General features: G+C 30.2%; 2 protein-coding genes across 4 annotated transcripts in view; one reads left to right on the forward strand and one right to left on the reverse strand.

Annotated features, from left to right (window-relative positions):
• Nucleotides 1-13,989, forward strand: part of LOC136984377 (beta-1,3-glucosyltransferase) — a 39,408-nt gene extending 25,419 nt beyond the window's left edge. The window contains exons 10-13 of the mRNA XM_067281346.1: nt 1,183-1,396; nt 5,582-5,704; nt 13,522-13,660; nt 13,739-13,989. Coding sequence (XP_067137447.1) covers nt 1,183-1,396; nt 5,582-5,704; nt 13,522-13,660; nt 13,739-13,888 — 626 coding nt within the window. The 3' untranslated portion in view covers nt 13,889-13,989. The remainder of the gene's footprint in view (nt 1-1,182; nt 1,397-5,581; nt 5,705-13,521; nt 13,661-13,738) is intronic.
• The window catches only part of LOC136984376 (KH domain-containing protein akap-1-like), a 37,590-nt gene continuing 26,886 nt past the window's right edge, over nt 13,971-24,674 (reverse strand). For all 3 annotated transcript variants that reach the window (XM_067281343.1, XM_067281345.1, XM_067281344.1), the window contains 5 exons: nt 23,658-23,835; nt 23,415-23,562; nt 20,621-20,688; nt 17,124-17,260; nt 13,971-15,770 (listed from right to left, as the gene is read on the reverse strand). In XM_067281343.1, coding sequence (XP_067137444.1) covers nt 15,708-15,770; nt 17,124-17,260; nt 20,621-20,688; nt 23,415-23,562; nt 23,658-23,835 — 594 coding nt within the window. In that variant the 3' untranslated portion in view covers nt 13,971-15,707. The remainder of the gene's footprint in view (nt 15,771-17,123; nt 17,261-20,620; nt 20,689-23,414; nt 23,563-23,657; nt 23,836-24,674) is intronic.

Here is a 24,674-nt window from a genome sequence, read left to right on the forward strand (position 1 = left end):
AAGACAGTCGTCGAAACATCCTTTTCAGTCAGTTTTAAGGAATAACTATCTGAACTCTACAAATAAAAAGAAAATATAAGACATAGGAGTGTCACATTTATGGATTTCCATGTTGGTCATTACCTCTGTTGAGGTAATGAACCCTTATGTTATATATATATAAGCTTATATATACTGGAAGAGGAGATTGAACCAATAATTGTAACACATCTGCAGGAGTTGCGGGTTCGTGTCCCACTCCAGGCCGATTTTTTTCTTCCAGTTAGTTCTAAATTATTTACCATATATTTCCGCAGATAAGACGAGGTATAAATTTTTGTCAAAGTTTTATAGTTTTAGCATATATGTCCTATAAGATGATCCCCAAACTATCAACGACCTATGAATTTAGTTTAGATCAGCGATCATCATCTGGATAATAATATTGTGTAGCATATATGGAATTATGTCCTATTTGTAATTTTTCGAATGAACAAATTTTATTTTCCGCCTTGCTATTGTTGAAAATGTTCGCACTGATTCGGTCATTCGGGTAATGACCTTGACTATTCACAAAAACATCATATGGGTTATTCTGTTTTGTGGACACGTCCTACTCTCTACTAGTAAATAATTACGGTTTGTCCATTTTTTTTTTATAATGGTTTTAATTTATATAAATTTCAATCTAATTTTTTTTGTATCTGTCCTATAAGACGACCCTGGATTTTGGGGCCTTTTTTTTATGATTCAACTATTGTCTTATCTGTGGAAATATACAGTAATTAAAATTGTAATTATTGAATTTAGCAAGAGATGGCACCTGACGCCTAGCTCTAGTACCAAATTATCTTATAAATTATTATTATTATTGCCGTTTCTAGCCCGATAATTCGACTTTGTGTTTTTATATTACAATAAACCAACCAAAGTGGTAAATTTTTATTGAATATTACATTATAATTTTACACAACTCTAAACTTTGACTGTTTATGTGTAATTTTATCAAAACCATAAATATTATTTAAATACAATTTTTTTTAATTTTACATAGAAAAATTACGGTAGTTTTAATTTTTAGATAATTAACTGATGATATCTTATTATTAGAATAAAATGAGAATACTACATGTTATTCTTAAATATTTTTAAATTTTAGAAGAGGGAAAAAAAATATTCATGAACTTTTTTATTTGCTTTTAGTTCCAGTAGTTAAGAATACTTGGGGAAAAGATGCAAGCTGTTTAATATTTTTTAGTGAGAAAACAGATGGAAGCATTCCAACAATAAATTTAGGCATTCCAAATGTTGAATTCGGACACTGTGCAAAGACGATGGCAATTATTCAATATTTTATAAAATCAAAATATCATAATAAAAACTGGCTAGTAATTGCTGATGACGATACTTTATTAAGGTAAGTATTTTATTTAATGTCATAATAATTCATGCTAAAATTATTTAAATATTCAAAATATTAACATGATTTTAAAATTTGATCAGAAACAAATAACCAAATATATGTAGAAGTCTTGTGATATTTTGTTTTTGTTTGTCTAATGTATAAACATTTTAAAATAGTTATTATTTTTTATCTAATTTGTCATTAGATGTATTGATTTGACAAAGCTATATTTTATTTATCTTTAATTGATATTAAGTAAAATATTTTCCCAGGGAAATGAAGGTTATTCGCTTGTGCCAACGATAGATCTGACACCTAGCGGTATTAGCGCGAACTACATAATGGCAGCTGCTATGGGTATAAAGTAGTTTGTTAGAATAGAAAGTGTTCACTCTAATATAGGCCATCGTCAGGTTTAATATTATAAATGTTCCAAAATGGAACGTACCATTTTCGAATATTTTACATATTTAAAATTCAAAAAAATAATTTAACTTTAAAATAAATTGAAAGAAGTGTGTATATTAAATAAATAAATAAATAAAACATAGAAAACAAAGCTAAGTAGAAAGAAATGATTTAAGGGTTTTTAAATGCCATTCTTTTTTCTATTATATATTTCCACGCTGTTGGAAGCGCATTAGCATCCATAGCATTTAAGCAACGGTTTTTCATTTTACTTTTATAAATTTCCACCTTTTCCATCTCCAACGCAATGGATGAAGAGTGCACCGTTTAAATGACTTTAGCCTCTTCCCATTTTACAATCGTTCCTTCAGTCTGTGCTATAATTGATAATATTGTGTTGTGTCGTTTGTCAACATTGTATCAAATGCTCTTTTTTTTTTTATAAAAATCGAGAATGATCTATAAAAGAGCACCTAATATCTGTAGCTTGCTACGGAATGATAAAGACAGCGTAAAAAAAGAAAGGTAAACCTGGGGTATATAAAATTCCATTTGAAAATCAACAGTTAGGAATCGAAAAAGATTGTGTGGGTGTGACTAGAAGAAACCTGGCGGTACGTCTGCGAGAACATACATACAATTTTGACAAAGGACACAACACTATTAGCAATTATGGCACAGACTGAAGGAGCGATTGTAAAATGGGAAGAGGCTAAAGTCATTTAAATGGTGCACTCTCCATCCATTGCGTTGGAGATGGAAAAGGTGGAAATTTATAAAAATAAAATGAAAAACCGTTGCCTAAATACTATGGATGCTAATGCACTTCCAACAGCGTGGAAATATATAATAGAAAAAAGAATGGCATTTAAAAACCCTTAAATCATTTCTTTTTACTTAGCTTTGTTTTCTATGTTTTATTTGTTTATTTATTTATTTAATATACACACTTCTTTCAATTTATTTTAAAGTTAAATTATTTTTTTGAATTTTAAATATGTAAAATATTCGAAAACGGTACGTTCCATTTTGGAACATTTATAATATTAAACCTGACGATGGCCTATATTAGATAGAGTGAAAACATTTGTATAAAAGAATTTTAAGCTCAGCAAAATTAGCTGTGGTGAAACTGAAGTGAATTGTTTGCTGAGAAAGAGCTGGATAGATGTGAAGTTATCAGTTTTAGTATTTCCTCTCCTTCTGTAAGACATCTTTTTCGATCAGCCACATATTCTAAAATGTCACAAAGTGTAATCATCGTGACTTAAACAACTACGAAATCAACTAGGATTAATGTCGGATACAAATGCGAATAAAACGTTTTGACTACAGAGAGAAAAGTTATTAAAAAGACAACACACACGTAACTCTTCGTATGTTGTCAAGCATGCTATACCCTTTGTGGCAGCCATTTTGGTCGACTCATACGCCACCTATATTTACTGGCACAAGCAAATAGTTTAAAATGATAAACTGTGGCTTGCTTATTTATCTAAAGGATGCCAAGTTACACTGTTACCAAACTTCTTACATACTTTTTATGGGAGCCATTCAAATATTACATCAGTGAAAAATTTATCCTTTTTTTGATATCACCAGTCATCAGAAATATACGCCTTCCCCTAATTATGTCATCAAGCCAAAGTTTAACCATTCATAAATATACAGGTATTATTTTTAGACAATTGTGCGATGACTAGAAAGAAAAATAAACAATGGGGAAAATCTTAATCATCAAAAGACTTGTCCTTCTTTCCCCCATTGACAGTATTTGTCAGTATGCAGATTTTTTATTTCATTTGTATCTAAGTGATTGGTGTCAGTTTTTTTAATAATAATGTTGATAAAATAGTTTTTGAAAACAAAGACAACACTATTCAACCTAAACAACATTGATCTGGATATAACACAACACACAAAACATACAGACTCCAAGCAGTTTGGGTCTAGGAGGAGTTCAAAGATAGGCATCCTAACAATCTCAGCCAGGATCATGTTGACAGAATTGTATCAAACTGCTGGCTGGCTGGAGAATTCTTCTTTGGAGAAATGGAAAGGTTCAAGATTGCCATACAAGATCAGGTCTTGAATACAAATAACTACAGGAAGACACTTGTAAGGAATAAACACATCTATACACACATCAAGTTGCAAACTTTTAGTCCATATAGACTACTTTCATTGACATAACTAAATAGCAAACATCAAAGTCTAAAACTTTTACACACTTCAATCATAAAACAATATATGCAAAATATACTGACTGTGCCATGATTAAAGACAAAACAAGCCATCACAACAGACCAGACATCAGATACATTATAAACATAGCTGTACCAAATACTCACTTCATACACTAAAAAAAAAAAAAATAGTAAAAATACTCAGAACCCACAAAATGCCCAGAAAAAACACTTGTGGAGAATGTGTAGTAAAGTCTGGATAAGGGTACTTATTGTGCATAGATATCATACCAAAGTCTGGAAACATTAGGCCTTCATGACACCATATACAGCATACGGAAACACCCACAGTAAACAGTCACACAGTAAACACAGTTTGTATAGGTCTGTGTTTAACTCTTTGAACACTGAAAATTTCTTCTTCCTATATATCTGGATACAAAATTGTTTTTATCCCTCAGGCTAGGCTTTAGCAGTGGGGAATTTGTAAAGGAAAACCAGTCTACTTGTAAGAACAATTAATAAAATTGTTGCCATAACAGAAGTACAAATTAAAAAAAGAATTTCTTCTTGGACTAACTGTATAAGTGTCCTCTTTTGTTGTCCCTTCAAATTTTATGAATTTTTTTTTTTTATAAATTTGTTCTTACAAACTTTATACACTCAAACCTGTTTTTGTGCGGTCTTTTTTGTGCAATGTGTTTTGTGCAATTATTTTTGTGCAGTATATCAATTTGATTGAAATTCATATACCGCACACAAAAAATCACACAAAAATCGCACAAAAAAAGACCGCACAAAAACAGGTTTGAGTGTATCTGAAATTTTGCATATTTTTGATTTTAGAAAAAGTCACATCAGTAATAGTTAATAAGAATTAATCTTTTTAAACAAAAGATTTATCAAACATAAATATCACTTTAGTTTTACCTTATCTGTTTTATTTTGAAGCATTTTTATATTTTTACCCAATAACTTCCATATTTTATTTAAATAAATCAGTTATTATTATTATTTTATTTCAGACAGATAAAACACGTGATGAAATTACAGCAAAACTTCTCTAACTTAAAGCACCAAAGGCAGGAAAAAACTTATTGTTGTCTAACTCAGTGAAAATGTGAGGTAAAAATACAAACCTATTCAGAATTGGCATTATACAGATAGAATTTTTGATAGGCATTACATGGGCTGTTTAAATGAAAAAAACTCAGCAAAACATTCAATGGAATCAGTTTTGCAGGTACATCTTGTTGAGATAAAGCAAGAGGTCCTCTTGGAACGTTGTCTGCAAATGGATGTTGGACAGTAGATAAATTTTGATATTAATTAGGATCACTTTGGATACAATAATCAGATATCCACAAAATTTTCAGACAGTTTTAAGTTGGGAAAGTTGAAAGTAACATCAATATCAGAACTGTGAAAACCTTTGACTTGAAGAAAGTGAAGTATCTGGTAGATCTCAATGGAACAGCATTAATTTAACATCTTAAAGTTAAAGAAATATTTGAGTTAGAGAAGTTTTACTGTATATTAAAAATTTTATTCTGAAACGTTTTTTGTTTCATTATCAATGCTTTTCATAATACTTTTATTCCAGTGTTCCTCGACTTCTAAAATTATTAAGGTGCTACAATTCTTCCGAAGCCATAGCTCTTGGTGAAAGATATGGATATGATGTGCTGAGTGGACAAGGATATAATTATATAACCGGAGGGGGAGGGTTTGTAAATTTTATTTAATATAGTTTTAATTAGTTATAAATGATGAATTTGATCATAATCAGATAAATTTTTAAAGTACATCAGCCATTACTGTGTATCATATGTTTGGCTTATTGAGAACATTATAACAATTAGTGTCAAAAATTTGATAAAGATTACTTTTGGTTGTATAAAACAGTATAAGTGAATTATATAATATGGATGGTGTGCTGTTTATTAGAATAAATATCTTTTTTACCTTGCAGCTGCACTGTTTGTTACTTGAATTTGGTATAGTTGCAATTATAATTACACTCCTCAAAAGTGAAATTGCAACACTGAAGGAATGTATGTAGCCTCATGCACATTACAAGACTGGTAGAGGTGAGAGACACAAGCAAATGATTAAAAGAACAAACAAAAATATGCAACAGACCCCTGTTTATTCAGTAATGAATATGGTGCCCACAGACAGCTACATAAACTGCTATACAGTGAGGCATACTATCAATGAGATGGCAAGAGATACCTCAGTCAACCATTAATCAAGTTGCATCCACTGTTGTGCACATGTCACCTATAGTATGTGGTGGTGGTCCCTGGTGCACCTCACACCGGACGAGATCCCAGAAGTGTTCGATAGGAAAGAGATCCAGTGAAGCTGCTTGCCAGGAGGATATGAATTCCGCTCAAACTGGTGAGAGTTCACCATGCATTTTTTTGCTGGAACACCAGTGGCCGAACCACGGGCCCACAATTCATGTGACATACTGGTCCACTGTCAGAGTACCAGAAATGTACACCAGGGCTGTCTGTTGATTGTACATGATGCCTCCCCAAATGTGGGAAAACATAATGCCTAGTGTGTGCCAGTGTGATTCTTGGCAAAAAGGGCTGGCATGTAGCATTTCCCAAGATACTGTCACACTTGTTTATGACTATCATTCTTCTGCAGACAGAAGTGGAGTTCACCTGTAAACAATATAGATGCCATTTAGTAGTTGAGTTCTGGCATGATGGTGTTGTTATCTGTCATACGTGCAGCCCGACTTCATGCAACCTGTTGTGAATGGTTTGGGTGGACATCCAAAACTGCCTGTTGCCATCAACTGGTGCATCTATGCCAAGCAGTGGTGAACACATTCCGACGGGCCATTTCATGAATCTGCCAGTCTGTGTGTTGACATACATTGCTGGATGGTACTCAAATTGTGCCAAACATACATAGAAACAGCTACATCAACAAACAGAGATCATGCAGTTCCAGGATAAGGTCTCATTCTCCAGCCATTAACTGGTGGTATTCAACTTGCTGTCATCTCTGAGGAATTTTCTAAGCTTCTTCAAAAGTCCTTTAAGTAATTGTGAACTACCATCTTTGAACATGTTACAGGCCTATTAGGAAGATCAGAGTTTACTGAAAGTTGAAAACAAACAACATGGGCATATGAAAATTAGGTTGCAATGTCTACTGTATTTTAGAATGTTGCAGAATATGAATTATTGATCTTGGTCTCAAACTTTCCAGGCAAATTGCAAGCAATAATTTGTTTTATTTGACTGTCTTACTTTCATATTTAGGTATTAAAACTAAAATTTTCAGGTACAGCCCTCAAAGTTTCAGACCAATTGGATTTTCAAATTTCACCTGTAAATATATTGTTTATTTTAATGAGATCAGTTAGTGCCATTTTAGTCTTACGTACATTATATGTGATCTATTTCAAGAGATAAAATAACAGTAGTAGTGGTTTGGGAAGATTTGATCACAAAATTAATTTTTAAGATTTATTTTAATATTATTATAAAATTAAGTTGCAGTGATAATTTAAAATTTGTCGAGTAAATTAAATTAAGATTACAAATAATTTTTAAAATAAAAATTTGTCGAATAAATTGAGATTATAAATAAAAACTTGTTGAATATAATTATTTCAGATCACAAAATTAATTTTTCAGTTCAAAAATTTGTCAAGTAAATTAAATTAAGATTACAAATAAAAATTTCTCGAGTAATAGTTTTATCATCAATACCGGAATTAATTTTTTGAAATTACGTTTTTAAATTAATTATTTTCTCAATTGATATTTATTATAAATATTTACTGAGTATATTAAATTAAGGTTACAAATAAAAATTTGTCGAATAGATCAATTCGATTCATTGCTTCAGTTTTCATATTTAGAAAACTTTTCAGTTCATTTCTTTAGTTTTTATAAAACATCTTGTAACAGTAAAGCAAAGTTTAATTAATATATTCTTTCTACTTTAATGTTAAAATAAAATTTAATTCAAATTTGTAATTAGAAAATTAATTTTGTGATCAAAGCTTCCCAAACCACTACTACTAATAACCACTAAGTTCTAATTTTTGGCATGTAAAAATTGGCTGGATGAAAATAAGATCATTGAAAATTTATCATAATAAGTAATTGCCCACAGGAACAGCATAAGTAATACAGATAAAAATTTCAATCAAAGATATAGAGCAAGGACAATTTTCATTTCTTTAAGTTACATAATAAAATTTCTGTTTACGTGTTGCATTTGGAGTTTAATGTTACCTTTTCTAAAATATTATTAATTATAGTAATAGTGAAAAGTTATGTTAGTTCTAGTTTTATTTTGGATTAATCATCTGATTTCAAATTAATTTAGTTTGTTATATGAATCATTGATTTTGAAAGTGGGCAAGTCCATTTTATGTTATTCAAATGAAAATCATTAAATATCTAGCAATAAGTTTTAAAATTTTCATAAGCAGTAATAGACTTTTTATATTTTTTTGCTTTTTTTTGTAAATTTTTAATATACAGTAATTGTTATCCGCGTTAGGTGAAAAAAAAATCATGGCTTTGGTATGCGCCAATGGACTTACTTCACTTTCAAAAGCAATGATTTGTTGAAAATGTTGCTTTTCTTTGAATGGAGTATAGTTAAAAAATTGAATATTTTATTTAACATTTCATACTTTTACAGATACGACTTACTAACCTTGTATAGCTTTGCAGTTACTACTTAACACAAACGTTTTCAACCCATTTCTAGGGTCTTCTTTGGGAGTTTTATAAGTTTTTCTGGTGCGACTTTGATTTTTAACCATTCAGGTCTCCACTGTTTCTATCTTCGGAATTTTTCCGAAGCATTGGAGCATTTCATGGTTGAAAACCTATTAAAATTGGCCCTCACAGTCCTTGCCAGCCTTTTAGTGGGCAAAAGTGCAAAGAATCCCTGGGTTAAACAGAAATATCTGTATGCAGAATGTCAGAAGTATCTACAAAAGTGTTAAAATTCATAACATAATGTATGAAATGAAAAAAACTAAATATCGATATAATGGGAATAAGTGAGACAAGATTGCCAGGAAGAGGAGAATGCTGTATTTCAGAATACATAGTACATTACTCTGGCAATGAGGAACACCACTACCTGAATGGAGTTTGTGATATTAAATAAAGCATTAGCAAGTGTAACACAATTGTCGTCATGGCCACATTGGAAGGTAATCCAGTCAGGATGAATGTTGTACAGGTTTATGCACCAACTGCAGTGAAACGAGAGGAAGAAATTGAAGAATTCTATGATCAGATCAAGGCAGCTAAAACACACAAAGAAAAATGAGATCATGATGATAATGGAAGATTTCAACTCCAAAGTTGGACAGGGCAAGGAGGAAGACATCGTTGGACTGCATGGTCTTTGAGGCAACATTTTTTTCCTCCCAGTTTTGCATAGAGAAAGAGATGGTGATCACCAACACTTGGCTCAGACTCTTTCTCAGAAGGCTTTACTACACCTTGAAATCTTCAGCAGATAGACCAGATAAAGTCTAAGTGATTTCTAATGTTATTTTGATAAATAACAGACTTAACAGCATTACTGCAACAAAATTGATCCTGGTGCAGATATATATCTGAGACCACAATCCATTGGTTTGCAATCTGCATCTGAAACTGTGCAAGTCTATCCCAAATCTCATAAAACTGAGGATGGTAATATCATGGCCAAAGATGAAGTACAAAGAACAATAATAAGACAGACAGTATAAGAGGAATTAGAAAAGCATATCAAGAGAACATCTGTAGAAGATAAATGGAAGGGAATAAAAGATAATCCAGAAAATTAGCAATAATCATTTATGCAGAAGGAAATGAAAGAATGGATGAATGACAACATACACCACTTAATGGATTTAAGAACTTTCAAAAATTGAGACAAAACCAAATATGACTGAACAAGAAATAGGAACCACAAATTCAAACGACTGAATTGTGCACCGAGATCGTGTTTTTTCTTGTATTCTTGTGAATATTAAAGAGATAGAAGATCTGCCTGCACTTCCCAGCAGTTTCTCAGAACATATGTGTATTGTTAAAAGACAAAGATGGGAAACCTAGCAGTAAATATGAAAGACAAGCTTAATATATGGAAAGAATACATAGAAATATTATTCAGTGACAATAGAGGAGTACGACCTGTCAAACAGTAACACCAATACTGGAGAGTGAGGTTATAAGAGCATGAAGAACATCAAAAAACAGGAAAGCCAATGGTCCAGATGACATCCCTGTAGACACGTTGGAACTCCTATCAGAAGTGAACATTAATGAACTAATAGAACTCTTCAATGTCGTCTATGACAAAGGCATCTCCCAAATGATGAGTTTTTTGGTATGGTAACAAAAGCCAGACACTAAGTCATATGATGAAAACAAAATGATCAACCTCATGAGTCAAGATTTTCTTAAAAATCATTCATAACAGAATTTACAAAATGAAACACTGGAGAAACACAATTTGGCTTCTGAAACTCCATGAGCACTAGGAGGCCCTATTTACAATGCAGGTTCTCAAACAAAGATGTGATATACATATGTTTTTATCTCTGCATCTTATTAGATTATTACAAAGGTTTTCAACAGATGCCAACATAAAACGATGACCAAGCACTACACAGAATTGGCATTGATGACAAAGACATCAGAAACCTTTACTGGAATCAAATCACACAGGTCAGGCTGGAAGGTCAACTGAGAGATCAAATTCAGATCCACAGAGGTGTACGACAAGGCTGTGTATTATCTCCCATTCTCTTCAAGATATAGGCCTGAAAATATTTAGAATCACTGGTTGATCTTGACATTGGCATAACGAATGTTGTTCAGATATTCTCCATTGATCTTGATGCCCATGACACAGCAGTCTTCACAAATTTTAAAGATCCTCAGATGTTGCTAGATCAAGTGAAAAATATGACCATATATTTGATGTTGAGATCTAAACCATAAGTCAGACATCAACTCAGGGCAAGTTGATGGCTAGATTGAAAGTAGAAATATTTAATTACTTGGGAAGTATCTTAAATGATAACGGGGATCATGATATAGAGATCAGAGCACAAAATAGAAAAAGCAATTTTCATGAAAACAGTTCTTGCTATGTTCTAGAGACCTAACCCTTGATATGAAAACTAGAATGATCAGATGCTGTGTTCCTGGTGCTATTGTACGGGGTTGAATCTTGAACTGTAACCAAAACATCTGAAAAGATCAAAGCCTTTGAAATGTGGATTTACTGAGGCTTTTAAGAGTATCCTGAGTAGAACATGTGACCGATGTAGAAATATTGTGACGAATGGATAAACAGAACTGTTTAAACCATCAAACAAAGAAAGCCAGAACACTTGACACCATTTCCCATCACGTGGCAAAGTACCAACCCTACAACTCGTTATACAAAGGAAATCTCTGAAAAAATAGAGCCAGGACAACATTGAATCTCACGGCTGGAAGACCTGAGGGATTGGTGTGAAATGTCTTCAGAAGAACTGTTCATAAGAGCCAGCAATAACAATACATTAGCCAGACAGATAGGGCACTAAAAGAATAATATATAGAATAGATATGGATAAAAGCATACAAAACACAGTTATTATATACAGTATATAAAAGCAAAATGTTCTGTCACTGTCAATCGAAACAAACACTTTATGGTGTTGAGTGCTGTAAACAAACTCAACTCTGATATAACTAAATCAATCAAGATGGACAAGTATTTAAATCAGTTGAAACAATATTTTGGAAAGTGTGGATAATTTTAAATTGAAAATAAAATCAAAATTAGCCAGTTTATTAAAAGTAATTTATTATCTAGTTGCATGTAAATACAAATACCCAATGCATCAACAACTCCTTCCTAAAGATGAGCTGGACATGCCAGCATGACATGTTAATGGAATTTCACTGTATTGCAGTAAGCAAGAGTCAGCAACTTCAGAACATACAAGGTGTGGCAGAAAAGTAACGAGATCAGCATCACAGTGATCTGGCAACACCATGGACTTCCCTTTCACATAGCTTGTACGTCACAGTCTTTCCTAGATGTTTAGTAACAGTTTCAACCTTTTGTGGTAACTATAGGATCCTAGAGAGCATGATAAATATTGTTTTTGTATTGCATTACAGAAAATGGAATAGCAAAATTTGGAGCAACGGTGTGCTATCAAATTTTGTGTTAAGCTTGGTAAACCCACGAGTTTGACCTACAAAAAGTTGCAATGAGCCTATGGGGAACATTCCTTATCACGAGCACAAATTTTTCGGTGGGCCTAGAAGCAGTAGAAGATGAACCTCACTCAGAGAGGCATTCAACATTGAGAACTGAAGAAAGTGTGGAACAAGTGGATGCTCCTTGATGAAATGGTCAGAAAAAGGGTGCTTTGAGTCAGACAGACTCAAAGCACCATTTTTCTGACCATTTCAAGGACATTGCGGACACTTGGAAGCTCCACCATGACAACTCTTCCTGTCACACGGCCATCTCCATCAACCAGTTTTTGACAGAAAAATTTCTGTGGTTCCCCAAGCCCCCTGTTTGTCTGATCTTAGCCCTTGTGACTTGTTCCCCAAGATCAAAACCCATTTGAAAAGACGTCATCTTGGTACTGTCGATAACATCCAAAGGAGCGTAACATTGCTACAGGTGATTCTAGTTGAAGCCTTCCAGCACTGTTATGAAAACTGGCAACAACGAGGCATTGTCATTACTTTTCTTCCATACAATGTGTGAAATTTCAATCAAGTAGAGAAAGATATTCAGATTTATTAATTATCTTTCAAGGACTTAAATAAAATTTAAAAAGCATTTTTGAGTAATTTTTGTTCTTTCTATATAATAAAATAATTTATTCTTTGTGATGAAGATTGTAGACATTAACTATTTTAAAGAGAGTTTGTTGTATATCATACATAATATACAGTTGGTGACTATGTATTACCATGCAATGTCATACTTAAACATGAAAAAAAAAAAGCAGACTGTTGACTTTTCAAAAAAGAAATTGCTGCCCAAATCCAATAAGTACTAATTTCTTTTAATTGAATATAATCCCTTTCTAATAATTGTGATTATGTTCAAAAATCACAAATTCTATGCCTGGACAGACTTATATAATTTCCAGATAAAAAATACATGTAACAAAATTATAAAATAAATCATGCAAGCATGTATATAATTTTTATTTTGTCTAGTAAAAATAAGTAATCTCTTTACATATGTTTATTTGTGAACTAAACAATAGCAAAACAATTGGAAAAAATATCATTTACTAAATATAAAATGTCTTCATGTTTAAAACATTGATTTATTGATAAAGGAAATCCAGTTTTCAATATGAACGATTATGTATTTCAATAGAAATAAAAGATGTATTCATATGTAAGTCTTTAATTGTGTTCTTATTTGTTAAAAATGTAATAAATAGATAAATTTAGTATTAATTTATAAAATATTGATTTTAAATTAGAATTTACTCGAAGATAAATCTTTGAATTTCAGGATGGTATTCAGTGTTGAAACTGTTAGACGACTTGGAACTTGTCAATGTCCTTCCAAGGATTCTCCAGATGATATGATTTTAGGAATTTGTTTAAAAAAATTTGGGATTCCAATAACACACTCAAAGTTATTTCATCAGGTACATTATATTGATAAAATCATAACTTTTTAAATTGTATACTCTTTAAAATTTAAAATTTTTACTTCTTACCTTTAGGCTAGGCCAATGGATTATGCACCAGAATATCATCATCATCCACCAGTAAGTTTTCACAAACACTGGATGATAGATCCCGAACAAGTCTACGAAGAATGGTTGGCCGATAGTGATATTCGCAGGGATGATACTGCTCATTCTGAGCTTTAAGCTCAAAAACATTTGTGATTTAGAATAATGTGCTAAATGTGCATTTAAAATAAATTAAGAAAGCTTTACTAAACAAAACAAGTTTTAACATAAGAACTAAACTTTATTTGTTGATAAATGGACTACAAATGATTTACATCCTAAAGCTGCAACAGTGTTCAAACACATTGACTAATTTAGCCAATATGTTTAAATTACAAAAAGGCCCAATAAGTATTTTCTTCTCACTTTTCTATAAACACGACTATTTTGACATTAGTAAACTGTCAAAGAATTAAACTTCTTAAAATATCTAACGTTTTAGTATAACCTGGTTTCCTTTGTGCAATAAATATATTGCTATAGTGTCGCTACCTGACACATTGCCTCTCATACTTGTGTAAAATGTTATGTATCTAGCTTCTAAAATTTCTGAGAAAATGGACCTTTTTTTACATTTTTATATAAAGTCAAACTATTCTTGCTGATGAACAAATATAATTTTAAACTACAAAAAGAAAAAAGAAACAACAATTAATTAAAATAACATCTTTTGATCGCTAACTAGAAAGGGAAAAAAATGAAATGCTGATATTCCCCATACGTATTATGATGACATTAAAAACAAGTTATCATCTTGTGAAGAAAAGTACATGGCAAAATTTTACATAAAACTGTTCTTACAATTGCATGCTTACATCAAATTTAACAAGAGATAAAATTGTTCTTTCAACAAATCTTAAACTATATTGACATTTTTAAATCGATACACTTACAATTATTGAGCAAAAAACAATTCACACAAATGGCATAAGTGTTATAAATTATATCTAATGAACACACTCCTGGCTTAGATTCAAAACAACAAAATTTGGTTTATTCAATTAGTAATTTGTACCTAAAATGCCTGAGTGAATATAAAAGAAATCTCTATACATCTTTGCACTACTTTCTGTCAAACTCTTCTTAAAGATGCTTTTTAAATTTTTAATAAATAATAGGAAATATACAGTATATTTATACACATAATATAAACTATTAAGAATAGAATAAAACTGCTAATTTTTCACTCAATATATTATATATCCAAATTTTCTCTTAATAAAATTTTTTTTTAAACAAAATCTCTATCAATGTACATTAATTTTCTTAGAATCATTTCCTTTTGCTTTTTTTAAATATAATATATATATATGTATAACTGTATATAAATTTTCTTTGAGGAATATGAAAATATAAATTTGATAGTTTGACAAAACATCAGACAGCAATATTTGAGAGATGACACCATAATAATATACTGATTTCTTTTATACATTGAAACAATTTCATACACAGACGACCGTATGAAGGAAATATATATATTTTTAATTTGACACAGGCTTTTAAAAACAGACACCTCGTTTAACGTGGATCAGATATTCGAAAGAAATACTCAATTTCGTTTCCAAAACTGTAGTAATTGGCATTGATGAACAATTAGACCAAACAAAATTTCAGAACAATTTTCTTAAAAATTTAATGTGATTCAAACAATGATTTTTAATGTAGAAATTTCACCGAATAAAATTTTTTATACAAAGGAAAAAAAAAAATTATATAAGAATGCTTTTTATAATTGTTATTTTTAGTAGTAGTTTTTTGAAAAACTTTCTCTTGTTTTCTGTGTACACAAAATACATGTATGATGCATTTTCAAACTTTAATAATGTTTTTTAACACAAGAAAGAAAAAAAACCAATCACTTGATTACCTATGTATATAAAGGCATGGCAATAATTTGATGGAAGAATATCCGTAGCACGTGACATTAGGGAGGGAAAACTGAGATCAACTCAACTTAACTATGTTCTATCCACTGTGCAACTCCTCTACTAACTAATTCCTCATTTATGAATATAGTCTGAAATAAAAAAAAAACTTCATTTATTTGAATTTAGCATTTAAAAATTCTGCTATAATTTAAAGTTTATATATAATATATAGCTTATTATTTAAAATATGAATTAGAAAAATTATTAGTATGAAAAATTATTGATGATATCCATCTAAGATGGAAGAAAACATTTGCTGAATTTATGAGTTATTTTGCTGGTTTTTGGTTGTTGAGAGTAGTCTAAATATTAACAGATGGTCCCTTTCAATTGAGTTCAATGATGATATGTAGAAAAAAAATGGAAAGAGCACAACTTTATCACCTAGATAGTGTACAATGTTTTCAATCTTTATAAACAGATAAACAGGTAAAAACCTTTTCTTGCTTATAAAGATAAAAACATAGGACATGAAAACAGTGTAAAGCTTACAACTAATGTACAAATTTTGCTGGATTGCTATTTTGGAGTAAGATTACTGGATCTTTAGGCTGCTTTCACATGATCTGCCAGGACAGAAAAATACTCAGATTGTGCAAAGATACAGATTTGCTCCAGTTGTGAGACATGAAAACTATCCATACAGTGTGAAGTCTCAGGGCATGCAAGATGTCTCATCTTGCAATGCCCTGAGACTTTACACCATATGGCCTTAGCATTTAGAAAGAATTTGAGTGGCATATAGTATGACAAATTAAATAAAATAAACATTATTGGATTTCTTTCAGGCTGTTTATAAATTAAAATTATTTTGAAATTTATACAGAGGTATGCAAGTATCGGTTAAAAGAATTTTTACAGTATTTAAATTTTAATTAGAGGATGGCTTTGTACGTATGTATCTAAACAAATCTTGAAATTATTTACTTTTTGCCTATAGAATAACCTAAAAGATATCTGTGTGTGTTCAGTTATTTGATTGGATATTGATTTCATATTAATTGAATTAGATAAACTATTTCCATTTTTTCTCCATACACTTCATACAATACATAAATAGAAAACTAAAATGTGTTGATTAGAAATTACGTATATTTAAAACTTTATGTTTTTTTCATTAATTCATTCACTGTATTTCCACTCCCAATAAGAACTAATAATAATAGAAATAATACATTTGATTTCAATATGTTACTATTAACATTAATAGTAATGTACTGAAATCAAATGTATTATTATCATCGTTATCAATAAGTATAACAAATCATTCATAGAAAAATTTTAAATAAAAATTTGAAAAACTGCATTATTTTAACATATCAACAATGCTAATAATATTAATTTAACTATTCCATAACTGCTTCACATAATAAATATTAATGTTTTGACGTGATTCTAATAAGAATCATATTCATAATTTTAATTAAAAAAACTTTACTCACCGACATTCCTTGGACTTTAAAAAGTCGAACATAAGGAATATTATCATCTGCATAACATACTACATGAGCTTGCAAAATTTGTCCTTGTGCTAATTCTTCAAATGTTGCACAAGATTCCACGGACCAAACTCCTCCTTCTAAAAAATAATTTTATTGCCATTACAAAAAAATTAAACACTAATTGATTAATTAAAAAATTAACCAATTAAGCTAAATGAATTGCTTTTTGTATTCACAGATCTGATAGTTGTGAAAACTTTATGCTTATGAATACAATGTCTACTTTTCATATCAAAGCTGAAAAGATGATTGTATAACAACAATTTTGTATCGTTTTTGTGTTCTTTATTCTTTCCGAAGTGAATATTATGTCAGTATTTAAGATCTGAATGATTTAATCTACGTCACCTACACCTGTAACCATTTAATATGTTATCATATATATCGACTTTTCAAAGCCTGAAAAAATCTAAAAGTACACATCAAGTATAATACAAATCTTTACTGTAGAGTGATTAAACAATCCCTGTGCAACACTCAGCTTAACTTCCAGCAGACTATCACAAATATTTCCAACTAAATCTTATGTTTGGAAAATTTAAGAAATTAACATATTCAGAGAGAGCAGATCTAAATTAAAACTTTGAGTTGAAAATCTTGAGGTTGATTTATATGCTGGCATATACAGAATGTGGAAAATAAGGACTACAAATCAGATAACTAAACTATTGATGGGTGAAAGCATTAACAATAAACAAGTCTACTACTATATAGTGTTCTTTAATTTCATTAATTGTTTCAGTTCTCTGAAGTAATTAAAAATGTTTAACACAATAAATAAAAGCATATAATGAATATTCCCAGGAACAAATCTTGTTTTTTGAGAAGTGCCTTTATTTATATTTCTAGTTTTCTCCTTAGATATCTTAATGTTAGCAATTTAATGTATATTTTAACAGAAGGTAGTCCCTAAAATTCTTATATAAATATACCTAAATTTTGTGAAATTAATCATATATACAATAAAATTCAATTTATTTCATTTAATAAAAGATGAAGGATAGACTTAACGGATTGTGTATTGGTCAAGCCATCTAACAGAATGCTGAAGTTCTGTTCTATTTGTCCAATTACTGTTTAAAAAATATCGTGCAAAGAATTATTTTGTTACCATTTCTAACTTAAAAGTTATTTAATAAAAATAATTTAATTTTTAATATAAAATGAATTTTACACCATAGACTTTAATAAATGGATAAAATCAAATCAAAATGGTATCATTTTCAATTCAAATTTCACTAGCAAAATAACAAATCAATGCTATTGTGTGCAAACATTGTCAAGCTACTGCTATCATTTTAAATATATATAACTAGCTGTTACCCATGGCTTTGATTGCGCAGATTTTGCAAGCAAACCCTATTTACATTCCATATTTCAACAACCATAGTAATTATTATTTAACACCTACTGCTGAGAATCAAACAAACTGTTTTTAATTTGTCTTTTTGCATATTGGTTCGATTATAGAATGAAGCAGGTACTTGCAGCTAAAAGAAATTCGGATTTAAAACTGTTCGAACATTTGGTTAAAAAATCGAAATATATAAAAAATATTTACAACAATGTCTGAAATGTTATCAATTCAATATGCCAAGTACTCAATCAAGACTAAACATAATTAAAAAAAAAAAAAAAAAAAAAAAAAAAAAATCGCATTTAAAATAATACAGTAGAAGCTGTTCTTCAGGTTAATGCTCTCCCTCTCCCCCGAGGGGAGAATTTCGAAAAATCCTTTCTTAGTGTGCGTTGTCATGATGTACCCTAACTGTGTACCAAATTTCACCTCTAGGTTCTGGAACTTTCTAGAAAAAACTGGAACATTCTTATTGAAGCGTCACACATTTTCGAAGTCAACCACTTTCAACCCCCACATCTCCCACACCCTTATACTATCCAGACGCAACCACCATAGTGCACGATGGGAGACTTGGGGCTACTACCACACACAAACACCATTCACGTGTGATGTGTAGTTTTAGCTGCAGAGTGAAATTTAGGCACAAACATGTCCATTTATATATATATATATATATAGATTTTAGTTAATATTTCTGTATATTGAATTTTGACATCATAATACCATATTTATTTATCCATCCAATTATTATAGATATTGTTTAATAGCATTTAATTAACTTCCACTGAAACTCCAAAATATTAAAATGAACGTAAAACAATACAGTACAAAAAGAATAAAACAAAGTACATTACAAAAATAAAGTGAAGATTTACTTAAAGAGTGGGGTGTGTGGGTTATTCAAGACTACAATCTACTCCACATAAGTTGACACCTGGATAACTCATCACCGTAGGTTAATTAGTCAGTTTTCTGTGGTCCCGGACGACTTACATAGGCAATAATGTTATTAATGTTAAAAATCTCAGTTTACTCGACATCGTTTAACTCGTCACCGCTGGATAAATCAACACACTTTCTGTTTCACACTTTTTAGACGTCTGATAAGTTGACTCCCCTCCTGAAAAATGAGTTCACACCACACAGCTTATTATACAGTGTGAACTCATTTTTTCAGGAGGGGAGTCGACTTATCAGACGTCTAAAAAGTGTGAAACAGAAAAAGTATGTTGATTTATCCAGCGGTGACGAGTTAAATGATGTCGAGTAAACCGAGATTTTTAACATTAATAACATTATTGCCTATGTAAGTCGGCCGGGACCACAGAAAACTGACTAATTAACCTACGGTGACGAGTTATCTGGGTGTCAACTTATGCAGAGTCAACTGTAGTTTAAAAATCATTAACATTTAATTTATTACATATTTAAGAAATTGTACTAATTTATGGTTGTAACACAATAAACACAGTTTTGTAAAATTCAATATTCAATGATTGTAGTATTCAAAATTCAATTCATAGTGACACTCAGTTTACAAGTCCACATGATATTAAAAGAAAAAGATACTGAGAGGAAAAAATTTGTTAATAATTTATAGTAATATGCTTTATAAAGAATTAACTTATTAATTAAATGAAAGTAAGACTTGCTTTGTTGTTTAATTTGAATTAAAGATGAAAATACTGCTAATGGATTAACAACTTAATCTTAATAACTATATTACTTCTTAATTTATTTACTGTCGGTCTCAGTATATTTATCCTCATTTTCATGAAAATTGTCACACAAACATTTAATAATAATACTTGTAACTATCGAGTATAGATGGTCGTTTTGTTAAACAAAATTTATCACTGGCAAAAAAACAAAATGCTTAGTAACCAGAAGCATCCTGAACTTCACAGATTGCAGCACAAAATTTGTTTGGAATAGACCATGCACTCCAACTTTTGTAAGATTTTTTGAAAAAAGCATAGATTATTTTGGTAAATACAGTAATTATTGTATCTTGTATACAATAATTAGTCATCCAAAAGACTGACTACAGTAATCTTAATTCAGATAATTTACTCACCTTCACATGGCTGGACATTGGCTAAGTAACATTCTACTGCTTGGAATGGGAGGGTCATAAAATCACTTCTAAATATAAAAGAATAAAAAGCATTAAATAAACAATTGTAAAGTTTAATAATGTAAAGTAATAAGACTACAAGAAAAAATTATTATTCATTCAAATAATGATGTTTATGTAAATATTGACATTTTTTGAATACAGCAATGTAAGATTACAGAATTCAAGATCTTCACAGATCTTTAATTCTATTAATAAATTCATATTAATAAAAAGTTAATACTGCAATTGTTCTACTCTATTTAAAAATTGTTTTATTTTACAGTTTTTAAACAAAATTTTAATTAAAATAAATTTGTCATCATTTGAAATTTTTGTTAAACTGAATTGTTTACTATAAACTATAAGGCTTCATTATTGTAATTTTTATTATAATTAAATCTCTTAATTTTCTGATGTATTTGATATTTTAATTACATGATAAATCAATTTATAAATGTGCAATATAATATATTTAATGTAAATAGCATTTAATTAAAATTAGTTTTAAAAAAATCTTAAATTCATAAAGCTATAGAAGACTAAAACAATGATTAAAGTAGAATAAGTAACCTTTAATATAACAACTAATTACAATTAAATATTGTTTATTATTTAATAATTATTATTTGATCACAGACTGTTTAGTCTTTTCAAATTCATATTTAATAAGAGACAATTGTACAAAATATTGGTAAATATTGATAGATTTTTTAAAATCATTCTTTAGATAGATAAAGTATTTTACAATTTTTTCTGTTAAAATAGTAAAAAATACTGCAGATTAAACAACCACTCACCACACTGAGATATAGTTAAATCACATACTCCAAACTGATTAGTTTTTTTTAACCAGTTGTTTGCGGAGTACTGCTATTGGAGTAACCGGTTTTCGTTAAACTGTTGCGGAGTACTCCAGTTGGAGTAACTGTCAATTTTCTTTTGTAATTAACTAGTTGGTGGCGATTTAAGCACTGATTGGCTTTTATCTACATAGACTAAGTCTGTTTCAACAAGTAAGATATTTGTTACCACCCTGTATTTTTAAATTTAGGCACAAAACTCCTCCATTCCATGTTAAGTCTATGGGAGACCTTTCTTTTGTTCATTTGACAATAAAATCCTAGTTAGCATGCCCGTTAAGTTCTAATTGGTATATTATAGCTAAATGACTATCCTTTGACCAATAAGCATTGACTTGGGTTTGTGGGGTGGGAACTTTCTTGGAAAAAGTTATACCAACTTCGAGCTACATTGTCAGCTACAAACGTAAACAAACAATTATAAATCGTTATTCTTATCTATTTTTAGCATGAATTTAATAAATTTTTATGTATATTTATGCTATTTAACAAATAAGCTTGTTTTTTAAGCCATTCAGCCATAAATCTTTCAAAAAACAAAGTACTTCCGGTTATGGTGGTACTTCCGTAATACATAAGATATACATGTATAGTTGTTAATATAATAAAGTAATAATCGCTTATTATAGTTTACTATTAGTACAATAAATTAAATAACGTATAAATAGAATCAAATACACATCATCAGTAATAAAAGTGTATTGACCTAGATTTAGAAAGGCCACCACCCCCCCACGCCGATCGGCATTATAATCTATAGGCCGTATTATTTCTCTACGTTGATTTAGAAAGCTGCAGTTTTTTTTATTTGACAGAAAATATTCATGTCTAAGTAACGTATGTAACAAATTAATGGAAAATTTATAAAAAAACGATTTTTTAAATATTTTAAAATCTTAAATTTTATTAATTTTTTTAAATGTACATAATATTTTGAAGTTAACAATCGTAAAGTGTAATATGTACGTGATAGAAAACTGAAAACAGATTATATCTACTACAATTTTTAAGCGAGATATCGCAAATTGAAAAACCACTTTAAAAACCACAAAACCTGTACGCAACAGCAGTGTTGTTTCGGATTATCGAGTGCGCAGCTGACAGGTTAATAACTCTTTTTCACCCTGTGGGCACTGAGAGGGCCTCTTTTAGCAAGCCCATTATGGGTTCAGTCAGGCCAACAATGGGGCAGCCGGGTGGTGAAGGACAGAAGCCAACACAGATGAACCACCCCCGAAAAATTCCCAGGGATTTTTCGACCCGTCCTGGTTTGATCCGAGTCCCCAGAGTGGTAGGCTGCCACCTTGACCATTCGGCCATCCAGCCAAACCGATTATGGTGTGCACATAAAACAAACGTTTTCGAACTCCACCCAAGTTCTTCATAACAGCTTTTGGAATAAAATTCAAACAAGTGTTCGAAAAATTAAAACCATGTTGCACTTGCGCAAACAGTTGCCCTATCGGGACTTAACGAATGGCTAAACCGTGTTGTCAATGGCTTGGCAAGAGTTGACTGACAACATGGTTTAGCCGTTCACAGAGTCCCGATAGGATGACTGTTTGCGGAGGTGCGACGTGGTTTTAATTTTTCGAACACTTGTTCGAATTTTATTCCAAAAGCTGTTACGAAGATCCATTGGGGAATTGTTACGAAACCCGACAAAGAACTTGGGTGGAGTTCAAAAAAGTTTGTTTTCGTTTGTTTTGTTTATGTGCATGCCATAATCGGCTTTGAGTAAGTGATTAAAAAATACTGCATGCAAATTTCTCGAAACATTGAAAATTCTATCAGCAAGAAACACTTAACATTTTTACATATAAATTAAAGATTTATTTTATTTCATTAAATATATAATCATATTAGAAAAAAAAATTAATGAATATTCTTACCTAATCTGACGAAGAGTGGATATAGGCACTCTAGAATAACCACCATAATCAACAAATTTAACATCACATTCTTCCATGCCGTCACAGACGTATACAACCTGTGCTCTATACCACCCAGACATTACAGGTGCAGCACATATAACACCAGCTAAAAATATTAAAAAAAAATTTTTTTTATTTAAAAATAAATTTAAATAATAGTTTCCTCCATTCATCTAATTAATTATAGTTTTCTACTGTTACCTTCTACTGGTCGAGGAAGCTGTGGTGTATCTAACTGAGTGTAACAAGTCACCATATAACTATCTAATCTACTTAAGTTTGGATAAGTTACATGTGTTGGTTGCTGAACAAAGAAATGACCAGCTGTAACCATGCTTGACATTATTACATCACACGAAATACCTTCTGGTAAACGTAACTGAAAAATAAAGTTTTACACTACATTTATTACAAGCAAACAAAAATGTGATATTGAAATCAAACTCTTAGAGGACTGCATAAAAACTTAACTGGTTCGGTTCTTGATATTTAAAAAAAAAAATAAAAAAATAATAAACAACTAAAACAATGCTAAAATTCAACTTGTCTGAAGTAATTCTAATTAATATCTTAAAATACATGTATCACATAGCATGTATAAAAACACATAACAAGATTAAAATACATACAGTATTAAGATTGTAAGTTGAAAAGAATTTAGCAAAATTGTTAGTAAATGACTTATTACAGAAATGATTTCAGAAAAAGAATATGTAAGTGAATACTTTAATTAAGAAAAACAAAATTTTAAAATAATTTCCTGAAAAAAATTAATTCATAAAAATCAAAGTATATGTAAAATGGCTATTGAAAACAATTAATAGGTTATTGTATTCAACCAGATAAAAACTAAATTTTTGTTTTCTTTTAAATCAAATACTGTTCATTAAAATGATATATTCTTAATTATAAAATATTTATATGCAACTCTCAATTTCTTTCTTCACGTTTGAAAACATACCAAAAATTAATACCGATTCATATATTTAAAAATACAGTACATTACGTTTCCTGTACAAAAAAAAATCAAATGTTCAATGTGTTCAGAAGATTCTCCTTATATATACTGTATATTTTAATTTAGAATTGCTAACTTAATAGTTTATATGTGAAATCTCAATAAATTCACATAAAAAATTTAATGAAAGCAAAAATTATAAAATACACACATTATTTATACGACTAAGGAAATTTTGACTGACTATTTAGGTAACGACA

Source organism: Centruroides vittatus, unplaced genomic scaffold (assembly GCF_030686945.1).
Source record: "Centruroides vittatus isolate TY-2023 unplaced genomic scaffold, ASM3068694v2 contig_918, whole genome shotgun sequence".
NCBI classification, from domain to species: Eukaryota; Metazoa; Arthropoda; class Arachnida; order Scorpiones; family Buthidae; genus Centruroides; species Centruroides vittatus.